Below are 21,153 nucleotides of genomic sequence, written 5' to 3'. Positions count from 1 at the left end.
TCTAAACATGTTGAGCATAAATGATATTTTATATATTTTTAATTTTCTCTTCTCTTCCTTTCAAGAATTGCTGTGAAAGAGGTATATACAGTTTTTACGGCTAAAATGAGCACAGACTTTGTGAAAGGACTGTACCATTTCCTGTGTAGGTTTGAATGTAACTTTTTCCAGCATTTTGACTCTTCTGAAAATGGTCTAATGTGACTTCCACTACCATGTGGTACAGAAGAGTCCATCTGGCCTTTTGAGATGACGGAACTCTCAGCTCCCCTGGAGTATGCTTTGCATTTGGACTCCAGTAGGAGTGAGACTACATTGCTACAAACTTAATTCCACAGGAGTAGGTTTTTGAAAAGCCTGTTAAACGAGCAGCATGCAGCTTGTGAGAAGAACTTGTGTTCTTCCCAGTGGTGTCTTGGAGGAAGATGGCAGGGGCTTTGTTCCATAGCTTGGGGCAACAGGCTCCCTTGCTCAGGGATCCCAGGTGTCCATCTTCCTTCTAATGGGTGAGAGGAGGACTGTAAGTCAAGGCAATTTTCAGTATTTTAGATCTTTGTGTTGATGAATCTGCTACCAAACTTAAGAAAAACAGAACTTGGCATATTTCTTTTGGGAACAAGGATGAGAACAGTAGAGAGGGTTGGGTTTTTCTTCCTAAACAGAAATGGAAAGTGTTTGTTTTGTTTTGTTTTGTTTTTAAATAGAAATGTGTTTGGGAGTTTCAGTAAGTAAATATCTACCTTCTCTAGCCAATGAAACGTACAGTAGCTAACTTACTGGCAGAGGGAAAGAAGTGTAAAAGAGTTACAACAGGACACTAAAAATGCAAATCCCACATGACACACCATTTTTTCCAAGGCTAAAGTTTTTAAAAATGGATGCTAGGAGTTGGCTCCTGGATCAGATCTGATCTTCCAAAGTGTGGTGAGCACCCAAATGCTGCCAATTGAGGTCATGGGAGGCGATGGTTACAAGGCACTTTAGAAAATCTGTCTGTTTACTTAGGTGCTGAAATATACAGCTAGAAGCCTTTAGAATCCAATTTTTGAAAATCTTGACTGGAGAGACGTTACAAATCAGAACTGGGGTCTGTGTTGTAATAGCATGCTGCACGTACATTCTGCCTATGCCCTACTGCTGACATGTCCCTTCTTTCCCATATTGGCAGGGGTGGAGGGTAGATGTCAGAACTGGTGGCAGAACCATCTCACTGCTCGCAGAAAGTTCATCTGCACAAGCAGTATTCTTCTCTGGCCATTTTACTGCTTTAAGGAGTGGACTGGAGTATCTGGCCTCCTGAGCCTATAGCATGACATGCTACATTGCTTTGCTTGAGAATTTTCTGGGCAATCTGCCTGAAAATGATGACTGTTACACTAGAGATGGATACTTTTGGGGATGAAACACAAATAAAACACTCACATTTGTAATACTGAGACATGCAGAACAAAAACTCCCTTTACTCTTGTTTGTGACAATACTGACTTAAATGTTTTATAACGGACAAGATGATGAGCCTAATCCTGATCAGCACTAAAGCTGCCTTGCACTGCTCTTGCATCAATTATATTTACACCCTCACTGAGGCCCCTTTGTACTGTCAGAGTGATGTAAAGCACCATTAGTGTGCATGAGTATTAGGCCCAATATTCTCATTTAGATTCATATAGGCCCTGCTCCAATGACGATTCAAGTCCAAACGAATGCTGCCATTTTCATGAATGGGCTTAGGATCAGGGCTTTGTTAAGCACCAGCGTCATGCTCCATACTGTGCAAGACACAAAATAAGACTCTTAACAGGCTTGGAGAGTTCAGTCTAAAGTGGAAATAGGATGGGTGTTCCGTCTGCTGCTGGAGATCAGGATTGACTCTTTCCTTGCTATCGAGACTATTCAAAAGTTTAAAGTTCTTGGATTTGGTAACTGGATACCATGATTATTGGTGTAATAGAAATACAGCGAGATGGGGGAAACTTCATAGATCCTTTCTTATCAACCCTGGATGTGCGTGTGGTATGTGTTTGTGCATGCAAGTGGGGCTCAGGAAGCAGAAGTGACTTGCAGTTGTAAGCCTTCAGGCTACAGTAGTCTACCAAGTGTATGAATGTGCGTTGTGACCTAGCAACGGCTTCTTCCGTTCCTTGGGCTTGTACAACTTATTGTCCCCATTGAAGCTCAAAGTGAGCTGGAGTGCACAATACCGCCATTCTGCAGCACTGCTTTATTTTCTCTGCCCTCTACAGCTCCATGTATGGGCAGCAGGGAAAGTATGTTGTGAGAGGAGTCCACATACCGTCGCAGTGTAGGTAGTTGCCAAAGGGCTTATTGGTTGCTCTCTGGAATATTGCAAGGCACGGTCGCATTTTTAATTGCCTCAGCAGTGCCATATCGTGTAGTCTTCTGCGAGAGGAGGAGAATTCACTACCATCGCGTATTGATTTTAATGGTTTTGTTTCGATCCTTATACCGTGTATGTGTCACATTTTTCCGGGATGTTATTCATTGTGGTGCCAGACCCCCATTTGCACCACACAAGAGGAAATTGTGCTCATGTTAGCTGTAACAACTGTATATGTGTTCCTAAGTAAATGAAGCCATTTTGGAGGAGTATTGTTTTATTTTCACAAGAAAGTCATAGCATTTCATTTTGTTTTTTAAGACTGGTGTTTGGTTTATAGTTCATCCACCTGATTAAAAAAATATAGATAAAAACTGACCACTAGCTGTTGTTAATGTTGCTTGCCTTTTGTCTTTTTTTGTTTTGTTTTTAGGATTTCTTCTTTTATTCACTAGTGTATGATCCACAACAAAAGACTCTCCTAGCTGATAAAGGAGAGATTCGAGTTGGAAACAGATACCAGGCAGATATAACAGACTTATTAAAAGAAGGTAATTTCCATGATTTTGTTAGAATTGTCAAGATACCTTGTTGAAAATGGCCTTGTTTTGTTTTATTTTATTTTTGGAATGGTCTGTTGGCTCATGGGTTATGGAATCTTTCACCTCAAGGTAACATGGTGGGTACTATGTCGTGGTTTCTTAGAGGCTAATGTGGTGTTACCAGCTGAAGGCAATTAGTTGGGTTTCAGTCCAAGCTCAAGTGGGCAGCTGTCCAGGTCATAAAAGCTGTTGAAACAAATTGGATTAATTGGTTCCCTCTGAGCCTATTCTTTTTTTTTTCTTTTTTTTTTTTTAAATAAGATGTCTGAGAATTGCCAAATTTTCACCACGCCCATGAAAGGTGTTTTTGTGTTCTGAATCAACCCTCTCCTCACACCAATGGTCCTTTTCAACCCGTCGCTCATTAAATACTGTCTGCTCATTACTCCTGGGTGCCAACAGCCATCTAGCCACCCATCACTTTTGGCTGTGATGCTGGAACTCTCACTTATAGAGCAGGAGCGATTAAGGATTTGCTGGCATTCCAGGACAAAGGAAATTGTGGGGATTTACTGCCGTCTCCTGATGTATGTAAGGGAGAAGAACTGTAGGATTCATTGTCCCTTTTCCTGCATGCCCAAGGAAAGGGAGCTGGAGCTCTGGGGATGTTTGCTTTCAAACACTCCCAGGCCCTGAAGGAGGGGAAGCAAACAGATAATCCCTCTTATCCCCTCCCGTTTTCTGTCTCTCTCCTGCGGTGGGGGTGTTCTTTCCTTCCTTTCTCTGGGGGGGTGAACAGCTGTGAACCACAGTACAAGGATCTCCATCATATCTTCTGAATGTGCCATTCTTCTGGCCTGAGGTGTGAGGTAACATTGGTGCTTTGATCTGTGCTTGCTGACATTGTTTAGCTTAGTTTTAGACCAGGCAGAAGGGGTGGATCACAGATCAGCATTTGTTTGCTCTGCTTGGGAAACTGGTATGTTTCAGCTACAACTGGGCTAGCCTCCCAGCATGAGAGGAGGAAGAGTTAACCTTTATGAACAGTCCTCTCCACACATTGGGAAGACAGGGCTGAGGGAAGAAGGATCTTCTAGAGAACAAAAGGGAGGCCCATGTTTGCTGGGCTGGGAAGAGAAGAAACTATAGTGAGGGAAGATGGTCCAGGAAAAGATTTACCAAACTGTGTGCGGATGTCCTTCATACAGCTCCACTCCACCACACAGCGCCGCTACCCCCCCCCTCCCCCATCAGTTGATGAATGTGTATTGCGGGGACTGGAGAGAGTTTTTGTGATGAAGGGAGAGAAAAAGAATGGGAGGAAGAAAGGTAAAAAATGTAGGGGAACAATGGGGCAAATGACACAGGGAAGGTGAAAGTAAAAGGTTTGATAGAGGAAAAAGAGGTACACTAATATAGAGACTGTAAAATGTGGCAAGCCTTAAAGTGGAGGAGAAGTGAAGGAATAATAGCAATGAAGGTGTGCATTAAAAATTTATTTAATGGATAAATGAGTGTGATATGCATACTGTGTGGAAAGATCCCAAATTCTCAGCATTCTGTTATCATTGTCAGTCACATGGTGTGTTGGAACTTTATGCTCCAGCATGAACTTCCTGGTATTTCTAGGGGTTGCTTGGGTCATTTTTAGAACGGAAAATACAGTGATATGTAAGAATACATTTTTGTTTAAAAAATATTGAAGTATGCAACATCTTTCTATAGACATAACACACTAAACATATAGGCCAACTTTTTCTGCATGACATGGTGAAAAAGTTGTCCAGACTGTCATTGTATTGCACTTTTGGCCCACATCCCATTATCACTGATCAGGTGACCATATTGTCTGGGCAGCAGTTACAAGTCCACTTCTCCATGTGCCACAAGACTTGAAAATGGACATTATTATGGGATAGCGTGGATATGAACAGACTTAAAAAAGTTTACCAGATATCCTGACTACTAGCGAAAGCTGATCCAGTGTAATCTAGGGACACAGCTATGGTGGGAACATAGCCTATATCTTGCAATAACCGTGGCAGAGCAGATAGCTGTGTAGCTGGGTTGCAGTTGCCACAGGCAAATGCGTGAAAGGCTTTCCAGCCATGGCGACACAAACAGCAAGATAAAGTGCTTTAATAGACCAAGGGCCTGGCAGTTACATAATTTTGGGGTGAGATGAAATACAGAAGAGAAAAAGCTTTTATTCTTTCTGAAAGCTGCTATGCCAAAACATTTCTAACTTGCATTTCAACCAGGTGAAGAAGATGGAAGAGATCAATCAAAACTTGAAACAAAGGTTTGGGAAGCATTTAATCCGCTAATAGACAAACAGATAGACCAGTTCTTGGTGGTAGCACGGTAAGAAAATTTGGCCTTTCCTTGGGGAAAAAAACTAAAGAATTTTTTTTTTTTTTTTTTAATTTTGGTGGTGATTTCTTGTTTCACCTTCTCCTATCCCAAACCCAGTGTTCATGTTTGTTTCTCTGTCTTCTGGTATGAACTTTTTTGGTTGTTGGTTCACTTCTCCTTTCTGAAAAAGGTGTGTTTCGCTTGCCTAAATGGGGTATGAGACTGAATAGTTGTTCCCAATCTGAGACACAAAATGCAGATAAAATACAGGCATTATGGACAACCATATCCTGGGAGTTTACTGAAATACCTATTTTTAACATTTTGATGGGAGTGTGGTAAGGGTTTTCAAATAGCATTGCTAGATTATGTAGATACAGTTTATTTTGGGGCAAAATCTTCAAAATCTGTACAGTTAATAGATGTTGAAAATGTACATTTTTCCAGCTCAAAACCCCACCCCAATCCATGATGATTTTATTTAAAAAAAAAAAAAATCTTGATCTCATTACTCTGAAATGTTTTCATGAACATAGCATGTATTTGAAAGTTTTTCACAGTAGACCCATTAGGCTCCAATTTAATTCTGTGAATGAAAACTTAATTCTAAAACATTAAATGAAATTGGTGAGAATATCAAATTTCTTCTTGAGCCTATCAGGTAAGTTTACAGAACTGTCTGAAAGCCTGGAAGGAAAAGGGAATGGGTGAAGTAATTGGAGAGAGGGGTGTGGTTAGTGAATGGAGTCAAATGTCATTGGATGTTGAAGGGAGGAGAATGGGTGGAGTTACGAATTGTTAGCGGAACTTGGGGTTTGCTAGAATCTAGGAACTTGTGCAAGTTATGCAGGGCATCTGATAACGTGGACCCTGATTCAGAAAACTGTCAGTTCTGTTGCTGATGTACATTGCTGTATAGGAATGATAAACTAAACATGTCCCTTTTAAGTGTTTTGCTGAATTGGGGTCATGGTTTGAAAAGATATTTAGCTTTCCTATTTTTCACTTGTAAGTGTTCGTTGTGTTGAATTCACGAGATGGTGGTACCCATTCTAGCACTGGTTCAGGAGAGCATTCCTAATTGAAGGCTAGCACTTAAGCATGTGCTCAAACTTTTCTGAAGTCTGTTGATGAATATTGCAAAAAAGTATTTAGCATTTACCAAACATCAGGGAACATCTTGTTTATCCTCGTCCTGGTACCCTCACAAGGAACGTACAGGTGGAGATACCTTGATGCATGTTGTTTGCAGATGATATCCTTCTATGCAGTGAGGGGAAATATAGTTTAGAAGAGGATCTTGATAAATGGAGAGATGTGTTGGAGAGACATGGATGCAAAATAAGCAGAGGAGGAAAAGAAAAGTATGTGGCATGTAATGTGAACGCTGAAGAATAATGGTTGAAACTAGGTGGGCAGACAATACCGAAAACGCAAAGTTTCAAGTATCTGGACTTCAGACTCTGGGGAAAGGGACGGTGAAATCAGAGCTTAGATAATAAATGCATGGCTCAAATGGAGAGAGATAAGTGGTGTAATGTGTGACAGGAAGATACCAATAAGATTAAAAGGGAAAATCTATAGAATTGTGGTCTATCCAGTTTGAAAGTATGGCTGGGGGTATTGGGCAATAAAGAAGAAACATGAGCAAATGATCACTTCCACAGAAATGCGAATGTTGAGATGGATGAGCACTGTGAACAAGAGAGTCCACATGAGGAAGGAGTATGTTGGCAGCAAGCTCAAAGTAACACTCAGAAATAGAAAAAGTGAGGGAGTGCAGGTTCACATGGTTTGGTTATGTAAAATGCAGTACTGACAACTATGTGGATAAGCATCTAACAGATCAAGATGGAAGGAAAAAGAGGCCAACCCAAGAAGAAATAGTGGAATGTCATAAAGGAACACGTTAGCATGTAGTGTGATAGAGGATATGGGACTGGAGGACTTGTAGAGTGAACACATTTGATGCAGTTAGCACAAGCGAGAAGAAAAAACCATCAGTGTAGGAGTTTAGCATGTTGAGTAAGATGCTGTTGAAGGGCATAGTAGGGAACAAACGAGTGAGTGAAGTGAAATAGTAAAGGGAAATAATTCTTCAAAATAAAATGCCAAATATTGTTAAGAAGCAAGATGGAAAGGGCTCATACTCATCTCAGTGTACACAAAATGGTTTATTTTCTTGATTCTCAAATGTGCTATTGAAGGGAACGTTCATCAATATTTTAAAAAATGACTAGCGATTTTTGCTTGTCCAGTTTGGGACAGCTTAAGGTGCTAGACTAAGTGCTCGGACCAACTGGGGAGCCAAGGGTTGACCTCGGTTGGCTAAATTGAAGTAAAAATATTAGCTTGTATCTATACTACAGAAAATGTCAGAGTTCGCTCGGGGTTAGCTAATGCGTGTTTGCTAACACGTTTTTCCTGATCTAGATATACCCTTTCTCGTCCTGCGTTGTGGCTGAGCTAAGACGAATTCACTGTGGAATTCATTGGCTTTAGTAAGTTTTGTGTTGATGCTCCCACAGCATTTCTACTTTCTGTGAAGAGTGTGAGTAGAGAAGCAAAACTTACTAAAGCTAACCTCAGACACACCACAGTGGATTCTAGTGGAACAGTGAGAGGGAGGAAAATGGAGAACAGATAATTGGGGAGCAACAGCCAGTGGGAAATAAGGGGAAGCAAATGAGGGAAAAGGGGAGAACACACTTTTTTTTTTTATTTATATAAATAATCGTATGCTTCTTGCCAAGACTCCCACCTGCTGATATATCTGAGAAATTTGGAAAGACCTGACAAGCTGGGTGTGACAAGTGGTGAATGTGGATATGGTAAAGGCTGGGAATGAGGAAGGTCATGTGAGTTTGGGGGCGTAATGAGTTTATATAATGGGCATTCCTGGAAAGGCTGGAAAGAAGAGTTGGATTGCTATCTCCCTCCCCCTCCACCGCCAACTATAAATGTAGGACATAGGTTGCAGAATGTGAAACTGTTTAAATGTGAATAGACTGTCTTCTGAAACTTTCTTAGAGGGATGATGATTGGATCACTGCTGTTCCTCCTTCCACCTGTTATCTTGGCAGCTATCTCTTCTCCTTCGTGCCTTCAGTTAATTAAAAACTGCTCTTATCTTCATGGAAAGGGTTTTGATGTGCCTGAAACTTGATGTAGATCAGGTTTCCAAGTTCCAGGCTGACCTAGCCATATCTCTTGCGGGGTGGGGAGACAAGGATACACCCCAATGTGATCCCCGAGAGTTTGTCTCTCTCCTTGTGCCTCCTGCTATGCATGAACGTAACTTAAGGCCTTGTGAGCTAAGCAGAATGAAGCATATGTAATAGCAAGCCACATGATGAAAAGGATCTCCGGCTTGGAGCCAGAACATAACTGTAAGTCCTGATACGACGAATGACAGCGCTGTTCACTGTGAGCCGCTAGCCTCAGAAATTGTGTGTGTGGATTTTCCTGTATTCACTTTGCATGCAAGATTAATATTCTCTTAATCCTTTTCAGCTCTGTTGGTACATTTGCCCGGGCCCTAGACTGCAGTAGTTCTGTCAGACAGCCAAGTTTGCACATGAGTGCTGCTGCAGCTTCCAGGGACATCACACTGGTAAGATTAAGAGGATTTTGAGAGAAATGTAAAATATGCACCTCTGCTACAGCAATAGGCACATGTAAGGATGGACAGGTGGATTGTGATCGAGATTCAGCTACTGCTTTTGTAAAGGTACAGTTAGGTAAATGCTGCAATTAGATTACTGCCAACCATTTTTGAATTTTATTGCAATGTTTCCTGCCCAGTGCTTAGTCATCTCCTGTGGTACACATACTAAGAATCAAATGAAGTAAAAATCTTAAATGAATCCACATGTTCCATAGAATCTCTATGGATAGTAATTCCATGCTCTAATAAGAATATAACAGTAGGGATCTATTATCGACCACCTGACCAGGACAGTGATAGTGACTATGAAATGCTAAGGGAGATTAGAGAGGCTATCAAAATAAAGAACTCCATAATAATGGGGGATTTCAATTATCCCCATATTGACTGGGTACATGTCACCTCCGGACGAAATGTAGAGACAAAATTTCTTGATACTTTAAATGACTGCGTCTTGGAGCAGCTGGTACAGGAACCCACAAGGGGAGAGGCAATTCTCGATTTAGTCCTGAATGGAGCACAGGATCTGGTCCAAGAGGTAACTGTAACAGGACCGCTTGGAAATAGTGACCATCATAATATAACATTTAACATTCCTGTGGTGGGAAGAACACCTCAGCAGCCCAACACTGTGGCATTTAATTTCAGAAAGGGGAACTGTGCAAAAATGAGGAGGTCAGTTAAACAGAAATGAAAAGGTACGGTGACAAGAGTAAAATCCCTGCAAGCTGCATGGACACTTTTCAAAGACACCATAATAGAGGCTCAACTTAAATGTATACCCCAAATTAAAAAACACAGTAAAAGAACAAAAGAAGAGCCACTGTGGCTTAACAACCATGTAAAAGAAGCAGTGAGAGATAAAAAGACATCTTTTAAAAAATGGAAGTCAAATCCTAGTGAGATAAATAGAAAGGAGCATAAAAACTGCCAAATTAAGTGTAAAAATGTAAAAAGAGAAGCCAAAAAGGAGTTTGAAGAACAGCTAGTCAAAACCTCAAAAGGTAATAACAAAATGTTTAAGTACATCAGAAGTAGCAAGCCTGCTAAACAACCAATGGGGCCCCTAGACAATCGAGATACAAAAGGAGCACTTAAAGACAATAAAGTAATTGCAGAGAAACTAAATTAATTCTGTGCTTCACTCTTCATGGCTGAGGATGTTAGGGAGATTCGCAAACCTGAGCTGTCCTTTTTAGGTAACAAATCTGAGGAATTGTCACAGATTGAAGTGTCATTAGAGGAGGTTTTGGAATTAATTGAGAAACTTAACAGTAACAAGTCACCAGGACCAGATGGCATTCACCCAAGAGTTCTGAAAGAACTCAAATGTGAAATTGTGGAACTATTAACTGTGGTTTGTAACCTGTCCTTTAAATCAGCTTCTGTACCCAGTGACTGGAAGATAGCTAATATAGCGCCAATATTTAAGAAGGGCTCTAGAGGTGATCCTAGCAATTAGACCGGTAAGTCTAATGTCAGTACCGGGCAAATTAGTTGAAACAATAGTTAAGAATAAAATTGTCAGACACATAGAAGAACATAAATTGTTGGGCAAAAGTCAACATGGTTTCTGTAAAGGGAAATCATGTCTTATTAATCTATTAGAGGTTTCAGAGTAACAGCTGTGTTAGTCTGTATTCGCAAAAAGAAAAGGAGTACTTGTGGCACCTTAGAGACTAACACATTTATTTGAGCATAAGCTTTCGTGAGCTACAGCTCACTTCATTGGATGCATTCAGTGGAAAATACAGTGTGGAGATTTATATACATAGGGAACATGAAACAATGGGTGTTACCATACACACTGTGATGAGAGTGATCACTTAAAGGTGAGCTATTACCAGCAAAAGAGCCGGGGGGGACATTTTGTAGTGATAATCAAGGTGGGCCATTTCTAGCAGTTGACAAGAATGTCTGAGGAACAGTGGCGGGGGGGGGGGGAGGAATAAACAAGGGGAAATAGTTTTACTTTGTGTAATGACCCATCCACTCCTAGTCTCTATTCAAGCCTAAGTTAATTGTATCCAGTTTGCAACTTAATTCCAGTTCAGCAGTCTCTTGTTGGAGTTTTTTTGTTGAAGAATTTCAACAAAAAAACTTCAAAAAAAGACTTGTCAACTGGTAGAAATGGCCCACCTTGATTATCACTACTCTCCTGCGGCTTAAGTGATCACTCTCGTTACAGTGTGTATGGTAACACCCATTGTTTCATGTTCCCTATGTATATAAATCTCCACACTGTATTTTCCACTGAATGCATCCAATGAAGTGAGCTGTAGCTCACGAAAGCTTATGCTCAAATAAATGTGTTAGTCTCTAAGGTGCCACAAGTACTCCTTTTCTTTTTGATCTATTAGAGTTCATTGAAGGGGTCAACAAACATGTGGACAAGGGGGATCCAGTGGACATAGTGTACTTAGATTTCCAGAAAGCCTTTGACAAGGTCCCTCACCAAAGGCTCCTATGTAAATTTTAAGTTGTCATGGGATAAGAGGGAAGATCCTTTCATGGATTGAAAACTGGTTAAAAGATAGGGAACAAAGGGTAGGAATAAAAGGTAAATTTTCAGAATGGAGAGGGTAACTAGTGGTGTTTCCCAAGGGTCAGTCCTAGGACCAATCCTATTCAATTTATGCATAAATAATCTGGAGAAAGGGGTAAACAGTGAGGTGGCAAAGTTTGCAGATGATACTAAACTGCTCAAGATAATTAAGTCCAAAGCAGACCGTGAAGAGCTTCAAAAAGATCTCACAAAATGAAGTTTTTGGGCAACAAAATGGCAAATGGAATTTAATGTGGATAAATGTAAAGTAATGCACATTGGAAAAAATAACCACAACTATACATACAATATGATGGGGATTAATTTAGCTACAACTAATCAGGAAAGAGATCTTGGAGTCATTGTGGATAGTTCTCTGACGACGTCCACACAGTGTACAGCGGCAGTCAAAAAAGCAAACAGGATGTTAGGCATCATTTAAAAAGGGATGTTGAATATCTTATTGCCCTTATATAAATCCATGGTACGCCCACATCTTGAATACTGCATACAGATGTGGTCTCATCTCAAAAGAGAGATACTGACATTAGGAAAGGTTCAGAGAAGGGCAACTAAAATGATTAGGGGTTTGGAACGGGTCCCATATGAGGAGAGATTAGAGGCTAGGACTTTTCAGCTTGGAAAAGAGGAGACAAAGCGGGGATATGGTAGAGGTATATAAAATCGTGACTGGTGTGGAGAAGTGAATAAGGAAAAGTTATTTATTTGTTCCCATAATATAAGAACTAGGGGCCACCAAATGAAATTAATGGGCCGCAGGTTTAAAACAAATAAAAGGAAGTTCTTCACACAGTCAATCAGTGGAACTCCTTGCCTGAGGAAGTTGTGAAGGCTAGGACTATAACCAGGTTTAAAAGAGAACTAGATAAATTCATGGAGGTTAAGTCCATTAATGGCTATTAGTCAGGATGGGTAAGGAATGGAGTCCCTAGCCTCTGTTTGTCAGAGAGTTGAGCTGGATGGCAGGAGAGAGATCACTTGATCATTACCTGTTAGGTTCTCTCCCTCTGGGGCACCTGGTATTGGCCATTGTCAGCAGACAGGATACTGGGCTGGATGGACCTTTGGTCTGACCCAGTATGGCCATCCTTATGTTCTTAAGTAACTGTCTTGAAAACAACAGATTAGTTGGCTGTGTGAAACACGATAACTGTGGAACACCTGCATCTGATCAATTCCAAAAAATCAGGGAATATTCTAGCTATCTATGGGTGAAAAAGATCAGAACAGAAAACTTGGCTATCAAATGTATTGTTCCCTAGTAGTATTTGCTCAATTTCAGTACAGACTGTTCCTTCTCTATTTTGAGTTATTTATAACTAGAGACCTACCAAATTTATGGCCGTAAAAAACACGTCACAGACAGTGAAATCTGGTCTTTTGTATACTTTTTCCCTATATTATACAGATTTCACAGGGGAGGCCAGCATTTCTCAAATTGGGGGTCCTGACCCAAAAGGGAGTTGCAGGGGGCTGGCAAGGTTATTTTAGGGGGGTCACAGTATTGCCACCCTTATTTCTGCGCTGCCTTCAGAGCTGGGCAACCGGAGAGCAGCGGCTGATGGCCAGATGCCCAGCTCTGAAACCCTTCCCCGTCAGCCGCAGCACAGAAGTAAGGGTGGCAATACCATACCATGCCACTCTTACTTCTGCGCTGCCGCCTTCAGAGCTGGGTGGCTGGAGAGTGCCGGCTGCTGACTGAGAGTCCAGCTCTGCAGGCAGCAGCGCAGAAGTAAAGGTGGCAATACCACACCAGGCCATCCTTTCTTCTGCGGTGCTGCTGGTGGCAGCTCTGCCTTCAGAGCTGGGCTCCCAGCTAGCAGCCACTGCTCTCCAGCTGACCAGCTCTGAAGGCAGCACCATTGCCAGCAGCAGCACAGAAGTAAAGGTAGCAGTACCACAACCCCTCCTTCGATAATCTTGAGACTTCTTTTTGGGGTCCTTTTTGGGTCAGGACCCATACAATTATAACACCTGACATTTCAGGTTTAAATGGCTGAAATCATGAAATTTATGATTTTTAAAATCCTGTGACCATGAAATTGACTAAAATGGGCTGTGAATTTAGTAGGGCTCTATTTATAATAAAGTTCACCAAGTGGTAGTATTGTGATATAAAGTAATGTTTTACAATCTTTTGAATTTAATGAGACAAAAAGGAAAATTCAAGCTGTGTATCAACTTCCTGACAATGAGATGCATGAATTTGTTGAAGAGTCTCCAAAGGAAAGTATTGGAAGCCCCAGTGCTTGGGTCATTTCAACTGAACAGGACAAAGCACTGTAGAATAAATCCATAATGCACAAAACTGTAAGAACAGTCAAGGTTCCTAAGGGCGAATAACCTGTAACTTAAAACCACCAAAATTAGGAAATAGAGTAAGGCCTTCACCCTGTATCATCTCTCTCTCTCACTCATCACATCCCTACTCCAAGCAAATTATCCATTATCAACCACAGACAAGGTTAACTCTGCCCTAGTTGGTGTGGTTTTGATTGAGATGTGTTTGCACTTTGGAACTTAAACTGTTTTTAAGGGATTTTTGGTTCTATATTAGGTTGTAGTTAGTAAGATGCATTGATACGGGTTTTTTTGTTTGTAAGGACAGGTTTCAGAGGAACAGCCGTGTTAGTCTGTATTCGCAAAAAGAAAAGGAGTACTTGTGGCACCTTAGAGACTAACCAATTTATTTGAGCATGAGCTTTTGTGAGCTACAGCTCACTTCATCAGATGTATACCGTGGAAACTGCAGCAGACTTTATATACACACAGAGAATATGAAACAATACCTCCTCCCACCCCACTGTCCTGCTGGTAATAGCTTATCTAAAGTGATCAACAGGTGGGCCATTTCCAGCACAAATCCAGGTTTTCTCACCCTCCACCCCCCCACACAAATTCACTCTCCTGCTGGTGCTAGCCCATCCAAAGTGACAACTCTTTACATAATCAAGTCGGGCTATTTCCTGCATAGATCCAGGTTTTCTCACATCCCCCCCACCCCCATACACACACAAACTCACTCTCCTGCTGGTAATAGCTCATCTAAACTGACCACTCTCCAAGTTTAAATCCAAGTTAAACCAGAACATCTGGGGGGGGGGGGGGGGGTAGGAAAAAACAAGAGGAAACAGGCTACCTTGCATAATGACTTAGCCACTCCCAGTCTCTATTTAAGCCTAAATTAATAGTATCCAATTTGCAAATGAATTCCAATTCAGCAGTTTCTCGCTGGAGTCTGGAGTCAACAAAGCCCGTTGCCAATTGTGCCCACATATCTATTCAGGGGACACCATCACAGGGCCTAATAACATCAGCCACACTATCAGAGGCTCGTTCACCTGCACATCCACCAATGTGATATGCCATCATGTGCCAGCAATGCCCCTCTGCCATGTACATTGGTCAAACTGGACAGTCTCTACGTAAAAGAATAAATGGACACAAATCAGATGTCAAGAATTATAACATTCATAAACCAGTCGGAGAACACTTCAATCTCTCTGGTCACGCAATCACAGACATGAAGGTCGCTATCTTAAAACAAAAAAACTTCAAATCCAGACTCCAGCGAGAAACTGCTGAATTGGAATTCATTTGCAAATTGGATACTATTAATTTAGGCTTAAATAGAGACTGGGAGTGGCTAAGTCATTATGCAAGGTAGCCTGTTTCCTCTTGTTTTTTTCCTACCCCCGCCCCCCCCCAAGATGTTCTGGTTTAACTTGGATTTAAACATGGAGAGTGGTCAGTTTAGATGAGCTATTACCAGCAGGAGAGTGAGTTTGTGTGTGTATGGGGGTGGGGGGGATGTGAGAAAACCTGGATCTATGCAGGAAATAGCCCGACTTGATTATGTAAAGAGTTGTCACTTTGGATGGGCTAGCACCAGCAGGAGAGTGAATTTGTGTGGGGGGGTGGAGGGTGAGAAAACCTGGATTTGTGCTGGAAATGGCCCACCTGTTGATCACTTTAGATAAGCTATTACCAGCAGGACAGTGGGGTGGGAGGAGGTATTGTTTCATATTCTCTGTGTGTATATAAAGTCTGCTGCAGTTTCCACGGTATACATCTGATGAAGTGAGCTGTAGCTCACGAAAGCTCATGCTCAAATAAATTGGTTAGTCTCTAAGGTGCCACAAGTACTCCTTTTCTTTTTGTTTGTAATGTAATTGCTATTGATTATGAGTAAAAGAAGATGCACAATAAATTTGAGTTTGTGTGGCTTGCCCTCAAAGGCGCCCTCACCTCTGCTCCATCCATGGATGGAATCTAACAGGGCTTTCCCATTAGAGGTTTCTACGATTGTACCATTTCATTAGGTTTTTATATCTAGTGACTGAATCAGATTAGTGCTGGAGTAGATGAGTAGAAATTATGGATATGTGGGATCAACTTTTCCAAAAAAATGCCATTATTAGACGATCATCGCACCCATTTACTAGTAGTGAATGGTCAGTCTAGGACTGGTTTCAGAGGAACAGCCGTGTTAGTCTGTATTCGCAAAAAGAAAAGGAGTACTTGTGGCACCTTAGAGACTAACCAATTTATTTGAGCATGAGCTTTCGTGAGCTACAGCTCACTTCATCAGATGTTTACCGTGGAAACTGCAGCAGACTTTATATACACACAGAAATCATGAAACAATACCTCCTCCCACCCCACTGTCCTGCTGGTAATAGCTTATCTAAAGTGATCAACAGGTGGGCCATTTCCAGCACAAATCCAGGTTTTCTCACCCTCCACCCCCCCACACAAATTCACTCTCCTGCTGGTGCTAGCCTAGGTCTAGGACTGGGGAAGTTCTTACTAATGTATAGTAGTAGAATATTTTACCCCCCTAATTACAGCATGTGGGATATGTATAACACATCTGATTCTTGTCGCTAGCTTCATGTCTAAGCATTTTACTATTTGTATGCCCATCTTTTGTTAATTTTATTTTTTTTAAACTTCTGTTTAGTTCCACGCTATGGATACTTTGCACAGAAATGTCTATGACATTTCCAAGGCGATCTCTGCCCTCGTGCCACAGGGTGGGCCAGTCCTGTGTAGGGATGAAATGGAAGAGTGGTCTGCTTCTGAGGCAAATCTCTTTGAGGAAGCATTGGAAAAATATGGAAAAGACTTCACTGACATTCAACAAGATTTTGTAAGTATAGATGGAGGCTGTGCAATTAAATTGTGCTCTGCTCTGGGACTTCATCTCAAACAGAGTCTGAGCTAGAGTGGCACTTGGCCTTTTGTTCCTTGAATGACCTGAAGTGGAACCAGCACAGCATGATTTTACCTACCCTCTGCCCCACTTCTGAAGTGAAGGCACTGTACTTGAATGGCATTTATTTTATATGGCCACCAAGAATGGTTGGTTCCCCTAATAGGCACTGACTGGCTTCTCTGGTAGGAGGAATTATAGTCTATAAAACACTTAACTGAAAGGCTTCTGTCAAAAGATTCTTGTGAATTTCAGTGAGGCACTAGTTTCTTGTGATGACTGTGGCTTTTTCTTCATGTCCCTAGCTTCCATGGAAGTCCTTAACCAGCATAATAGAATATTACTACATGTGGAAAACTACAGATAGATATGTTCAGCAGGTAAGAGAGATTCAGCACAGTCCATTGAATTTTAAAAGGAGCTGCCTTTGTCTTTAAAGGAGGAGTATTGCTGCTTTGAACTTCCCCTTGGGAATCAGTCCAGCAGGTGGATTTCACAGTGCTCCAAAGCACTAGAAATACCTCCCTTGCCACAGAAGTCTTCAGCCATCCTATAGAAGTCTGAGAAATATGTGGGTTTGCCATGTGTGTTCCTATCACATATGCCCCTTAATTTCCTGTCTGTTAGAGAAGCTTTCAAATGACTGATTTGGAATTTGTCTCACAAGTGTGGGAAGGGGAACAAAACTAAAATCTTTTTATGTTTTTGTATTTAAGGTCAGCATTAATTTTAGCAGGAAGTTACCCAGGAATTTCTGTGTGAGAGGAGGATGCTGTGTAAAACAGCCCTCCCTTGGCTGTTCCTTACTTCTGCCTCCTCATGGCTCCCAGACTGGAGAACCAAGTGCATGCTGTTCATATGGAGTTGCTTCCCTGCAGTTGGAGTATTATGGGAGGAGGTTGATGCCTGGCATTCCTTAACCCGCACACTTACCAGCCAGTTTTGGCCACTATTTGCACTCATTTCCTCCATGTTTGTCTAACTGTGAAGATAAGGTGATCCCTTAAATAGTCAGAATACAATACAGAAACATAAAAATGGGTTCTGTAGAAATCTGGTTACTGAAAACTAGCTGTAAGTGTTGGGTAAAGTGGCAGAAAGGTTAGTTGCAAAGGAAGATAAAATGTGGATCAGTGTAGGTATTTCTGATATACCCATCACCATAATATTTAGAAATACAATGAGGAGTCCGGTGGCACCTTAAAGACTAACAGATTTATTTGGGCATAAGCTTTCGTGGGTAAAAAACCCACTTAAGATGCATCTGAAGAAGTGGGTTTTTTACCCCTAAAATCTTATGCCCAAATAAATCGGTTAGTCTTTAAGGTGCTGCCGGACTCCTCGTTGTGTTTGTGGATACAGACTAACACAGCTACCCCTCTGATACTTGATGTAATATTCAGATCTAATACACTTACAACTGGATTGTAAAATGGAGTGCTTGAGAGAGAGAAAGTGTACAACAGTCATATTCTGCTAACTCCCTCCAATGGAGACTTTGCCTGAGGGTAAGGATATATGGCTGGGTCACGTGTATTTGGCCTGGATCAGACAGATTACATAATTCACACACACACACACACACACACACACACTACACCCCCCCCCCCCAATGCTTTTCACATTGACATCCTCAGCTCGCCACTGACTGTCTAACTCTTTCTGTGAGGCAGACGTAGACTGATTCCCCCTCCCCTTCCAGCAAGATAAAGAGTTAAGCACTAGGAACATGGGACAATGAAAGAAGTTGGTGTGATGGGGATATGTTGACAGGAACCTATCCTTTTCTTTCTCTCTCTCCACTGTGGGCACCTCTGACACAGTAGTTAGCTGCTTCTTCACTGCTATGTGTGGCTATCATTATGGGGTTAGATACTGGATAGGCACACTTTCCCAGTACTGCTGATAAGGCAGCTGCTTTGAGGGGAATCTGCTTGTCTCCCTCCTTTCGTAAGGTACTCCTTGATTATTCAATGAAAACTCAGCCCCCTGGAAGTAGGGGCAAGGTGGCTGTTCTCTGTGAGAAGTCTGTCAACCAATCAAAACTGTGCTGCTCACTGCCTAGTTTATTAGGGTCAAAATTGTATATCTGTCTGCTCTCTTGTGTATCCCTGGCCACTGACACTGCCCTGCACCACACACTGAACCAAACAGCTGAAATTAGATCAAAGTATCACAGCCCACAGCAGATTAGACTGTTATGTGCCACAGTCAGAGAATAGAAGGCACCAAGGTGCACCAGTGCCTGAGGTCCCCACAGTGTTGGGGAAATTCTTGTGAGATACAGCCAGACAATCCTGGCAACTGACCTGCAGCCATGTGTTGCAGGGCAAGGTGAAGAACCCCCAAGATCACTGCAAACCCTTGGGTCTAGCCCTTGACCTTAAAATCTCCAATATGTGTGATTCTGCTTGATTTACAAACTGCAGACCTTTTGTTTACTAGATAAATGGTGTGATAACCCTATGCTACTAACTTATTTTGAGAAGGTCTCAAACACAATTTGTATATGTTATGGAAACAATGCATAGGATAGGTATAGCATCTCCTTTTTGAACAAAAATCTCTTCACATTCTCTGAAATGATGCAGCTGGTCAGGAGAGTGAGTGAATAAGATGTTGTACCAGTTCAGGTATATTCTGGTTGGGTATGAGCTAACAAGGAGGACAAGCCCAGAACACTTGAGATCTTTCTTTGAGCACACGCATTCCTGTTGGACTAAAAGAGGATGCAATGAGTGTCCTTTATGAGAAGTTGTCTGACTGTAGTTTTGGAAATGGATTGGTTGAATTCACAGAAGATGCTTTGGTTGACTCTTAATGCCAACAGTTGATTTTCAATGGATATTTCTGTGTCAGAAAGGGAATACATGACAACCGCTAATGCCAGGAAGTGAATTTCATTACTTTTCATTAACAGACCTGTAAGTGCTAGGGGTTGAATCGCCAGACTCCCAGCTAAAATGGTGTGAACATTCGTCTTTTATTTTTTGTTTTTCACTTTAACTTTCTCTTTTGTATTTAAGAAACGATTGAAAGCAGCGGAAGCAGAAAGCAAGCTAAAACAAGTGTATATACCCAACTAGTAAGTATCTTTCCTTATTGATGAATTTCCCATTTCATTATGGATGTTTTATATAGTAGCATTCTCCTTTGCCTGGCAGTATGATGCACTGATTTTATTTGTAAAACTGAAATAGAGTAGCCATCAAATGTCCATGCCAGAACAATTAACAAACTGGATTATTAAATAGGTGAGTAAGGAGGAGTTCTGGTTTTGAAGAATAAATTAGCCATCAGTCTAATTTGGATATATGTTCATCACCTGGAATATGTACTCAATAACTCTACCATCTGTTGAGTCCAATGGAAGGCATTGTATTGTAACAGACTGACCAGAAAATGAGCATCTGTAGCTATTTTTATAGCCTACTGGCCAGAGGATTGAATGCACATGTAAATGTCGTCTCTGGCCTTTTAAGTGTCTCAGTTGTGTTTTTCTTACCAGACACACTGGGCAAAATGATGGCTGTTATTAGCCAGGGGAATGCATGGAGCTTAATGCCTCTTGTGCTCTGGGTGGAGCTGGCTAGGAGTGCGCAGCCACTGCTCTTCCTAGTGCCATTATACTGCTGCTTGCACATGCATGGAAGGCAAGGCCATGTTCCTGTCTTGCCAGACAACTTGGGCAAGGACTGCTTTAGACAGTGCTGGTGGGCTTCCTCCTTGGACTCCCAAGGTTAAGATTGCCTCGTGCATGGGTGCACTGTGGGTGGAGGGACTCTTTGTGTTCTCTTCACCCCCATATAGCACAGTGACACAGGGCTGGCTATAACTTGGCCCTTAGAATTTTTGAGCCGTTTTAATAAATACAAAATCTTTCTTAGTCTTATTTTTCACATAAAATATGGATTGGTGATTTTGGTAGATCAGGAGTGTAATGGCCAAAAAGGGGTAGCTAATAGTTGCTGAATAATAATAGTTCTCTTCCTCCTCTAGATTTTGTTGGCTGGGAGATGACTCCTAGAAATGGTGTTTTCTGGTGCTTTGTTTGATTCAATTCTTAAAATCCAATGCAGTGGGGCTTCTGCCACTTCCCTTTGGAGTCTGTTTCACAGCATAGTATAAATTACTCTTAGGAAGCTGCTTTTGGATGAGGAACTCAAATTAAGAAAGGGAAAATTTCTTCCCTTTACTCCTAGACATACTTCTATGTGTGCTACCCTAAATAATTCCTCTCCCTCCTACCCTTCAAATATTTAAGAACTCTTTTTTCATGTGTCCTTTCAGCCATAGCTAAATCAAAATTTATATATTGAGCTTGCAACTCGATCCCCAAATCCCTGATCATTTTTGTTACTCTCTTCTGAATTCCTTGCAACATGCCAATATCTATCTGGTAACAATGTCCAAAATGGAATGTAATATTCAGAATGAAGTTGAATACAATTTTTCTCCCATTATTATTCA

The 21,153-nt window shown here is 41.4% G+C and overlaps 1 protein-coding gene across 9 annotated transcripts in view; it reads left to right on the top strand.

Annotated features, from left to right (window-relative positions):
- MTA1 (metastasis associated 1) overlaps positions 1-21,153 on the top strand; it is a 150,298-nt gene that overhangs the window by 59,305 nt on the left and 69,840 nt on the right. For all 9 annotated transcript variants that reach the window (XM_048862421.2, XM_075131440.1, XM_075131439.1 and 6 more), the window contains 6 exons: positions 2,772-2,889; positions 5,142-5,244; positions 8,749-8,848; positions 16,432-16,620; positions 16,989-17,063; positions 19,710-19,768. In XM_048862421.2, the coding sequence (XP_048718378.1) occupies positions 2,772-2,889; positions 5,142-5,244; positions 8,749-8,848; positions 16,432-16,620; positions 16,989-17,063; positions 19,710-19,768 (644 nt within the window). The remainder of the gene's footprint in view (positions 1-2,771; positions 2,890-5,141; positions 5,245-8,748; positions 8,849-16,431; positions 16,621-16,988; positions 17,064-19,709; positions 19,769-21,153) is intronic.

The sequence above is a fragment of the Caretta caretta genome, chromosome 8, assembly GCF_965140235.1.
Source record: "Caretta caretta isolate rCarCar2 chromosome 8, rCarCar1.hap1, whole genome shotgun sequence".
Taxonomy (NCBI): domain Eukaryota; kingdom Metazoa; phylum Chordata; order Testudines; family Cheloniidae; genus Caretta; species Caretta caretta.
Note: the sequence above shows the minus strand (reverse complement) of the source record. Positions and strands in the feature narration are given on the sequence as shown.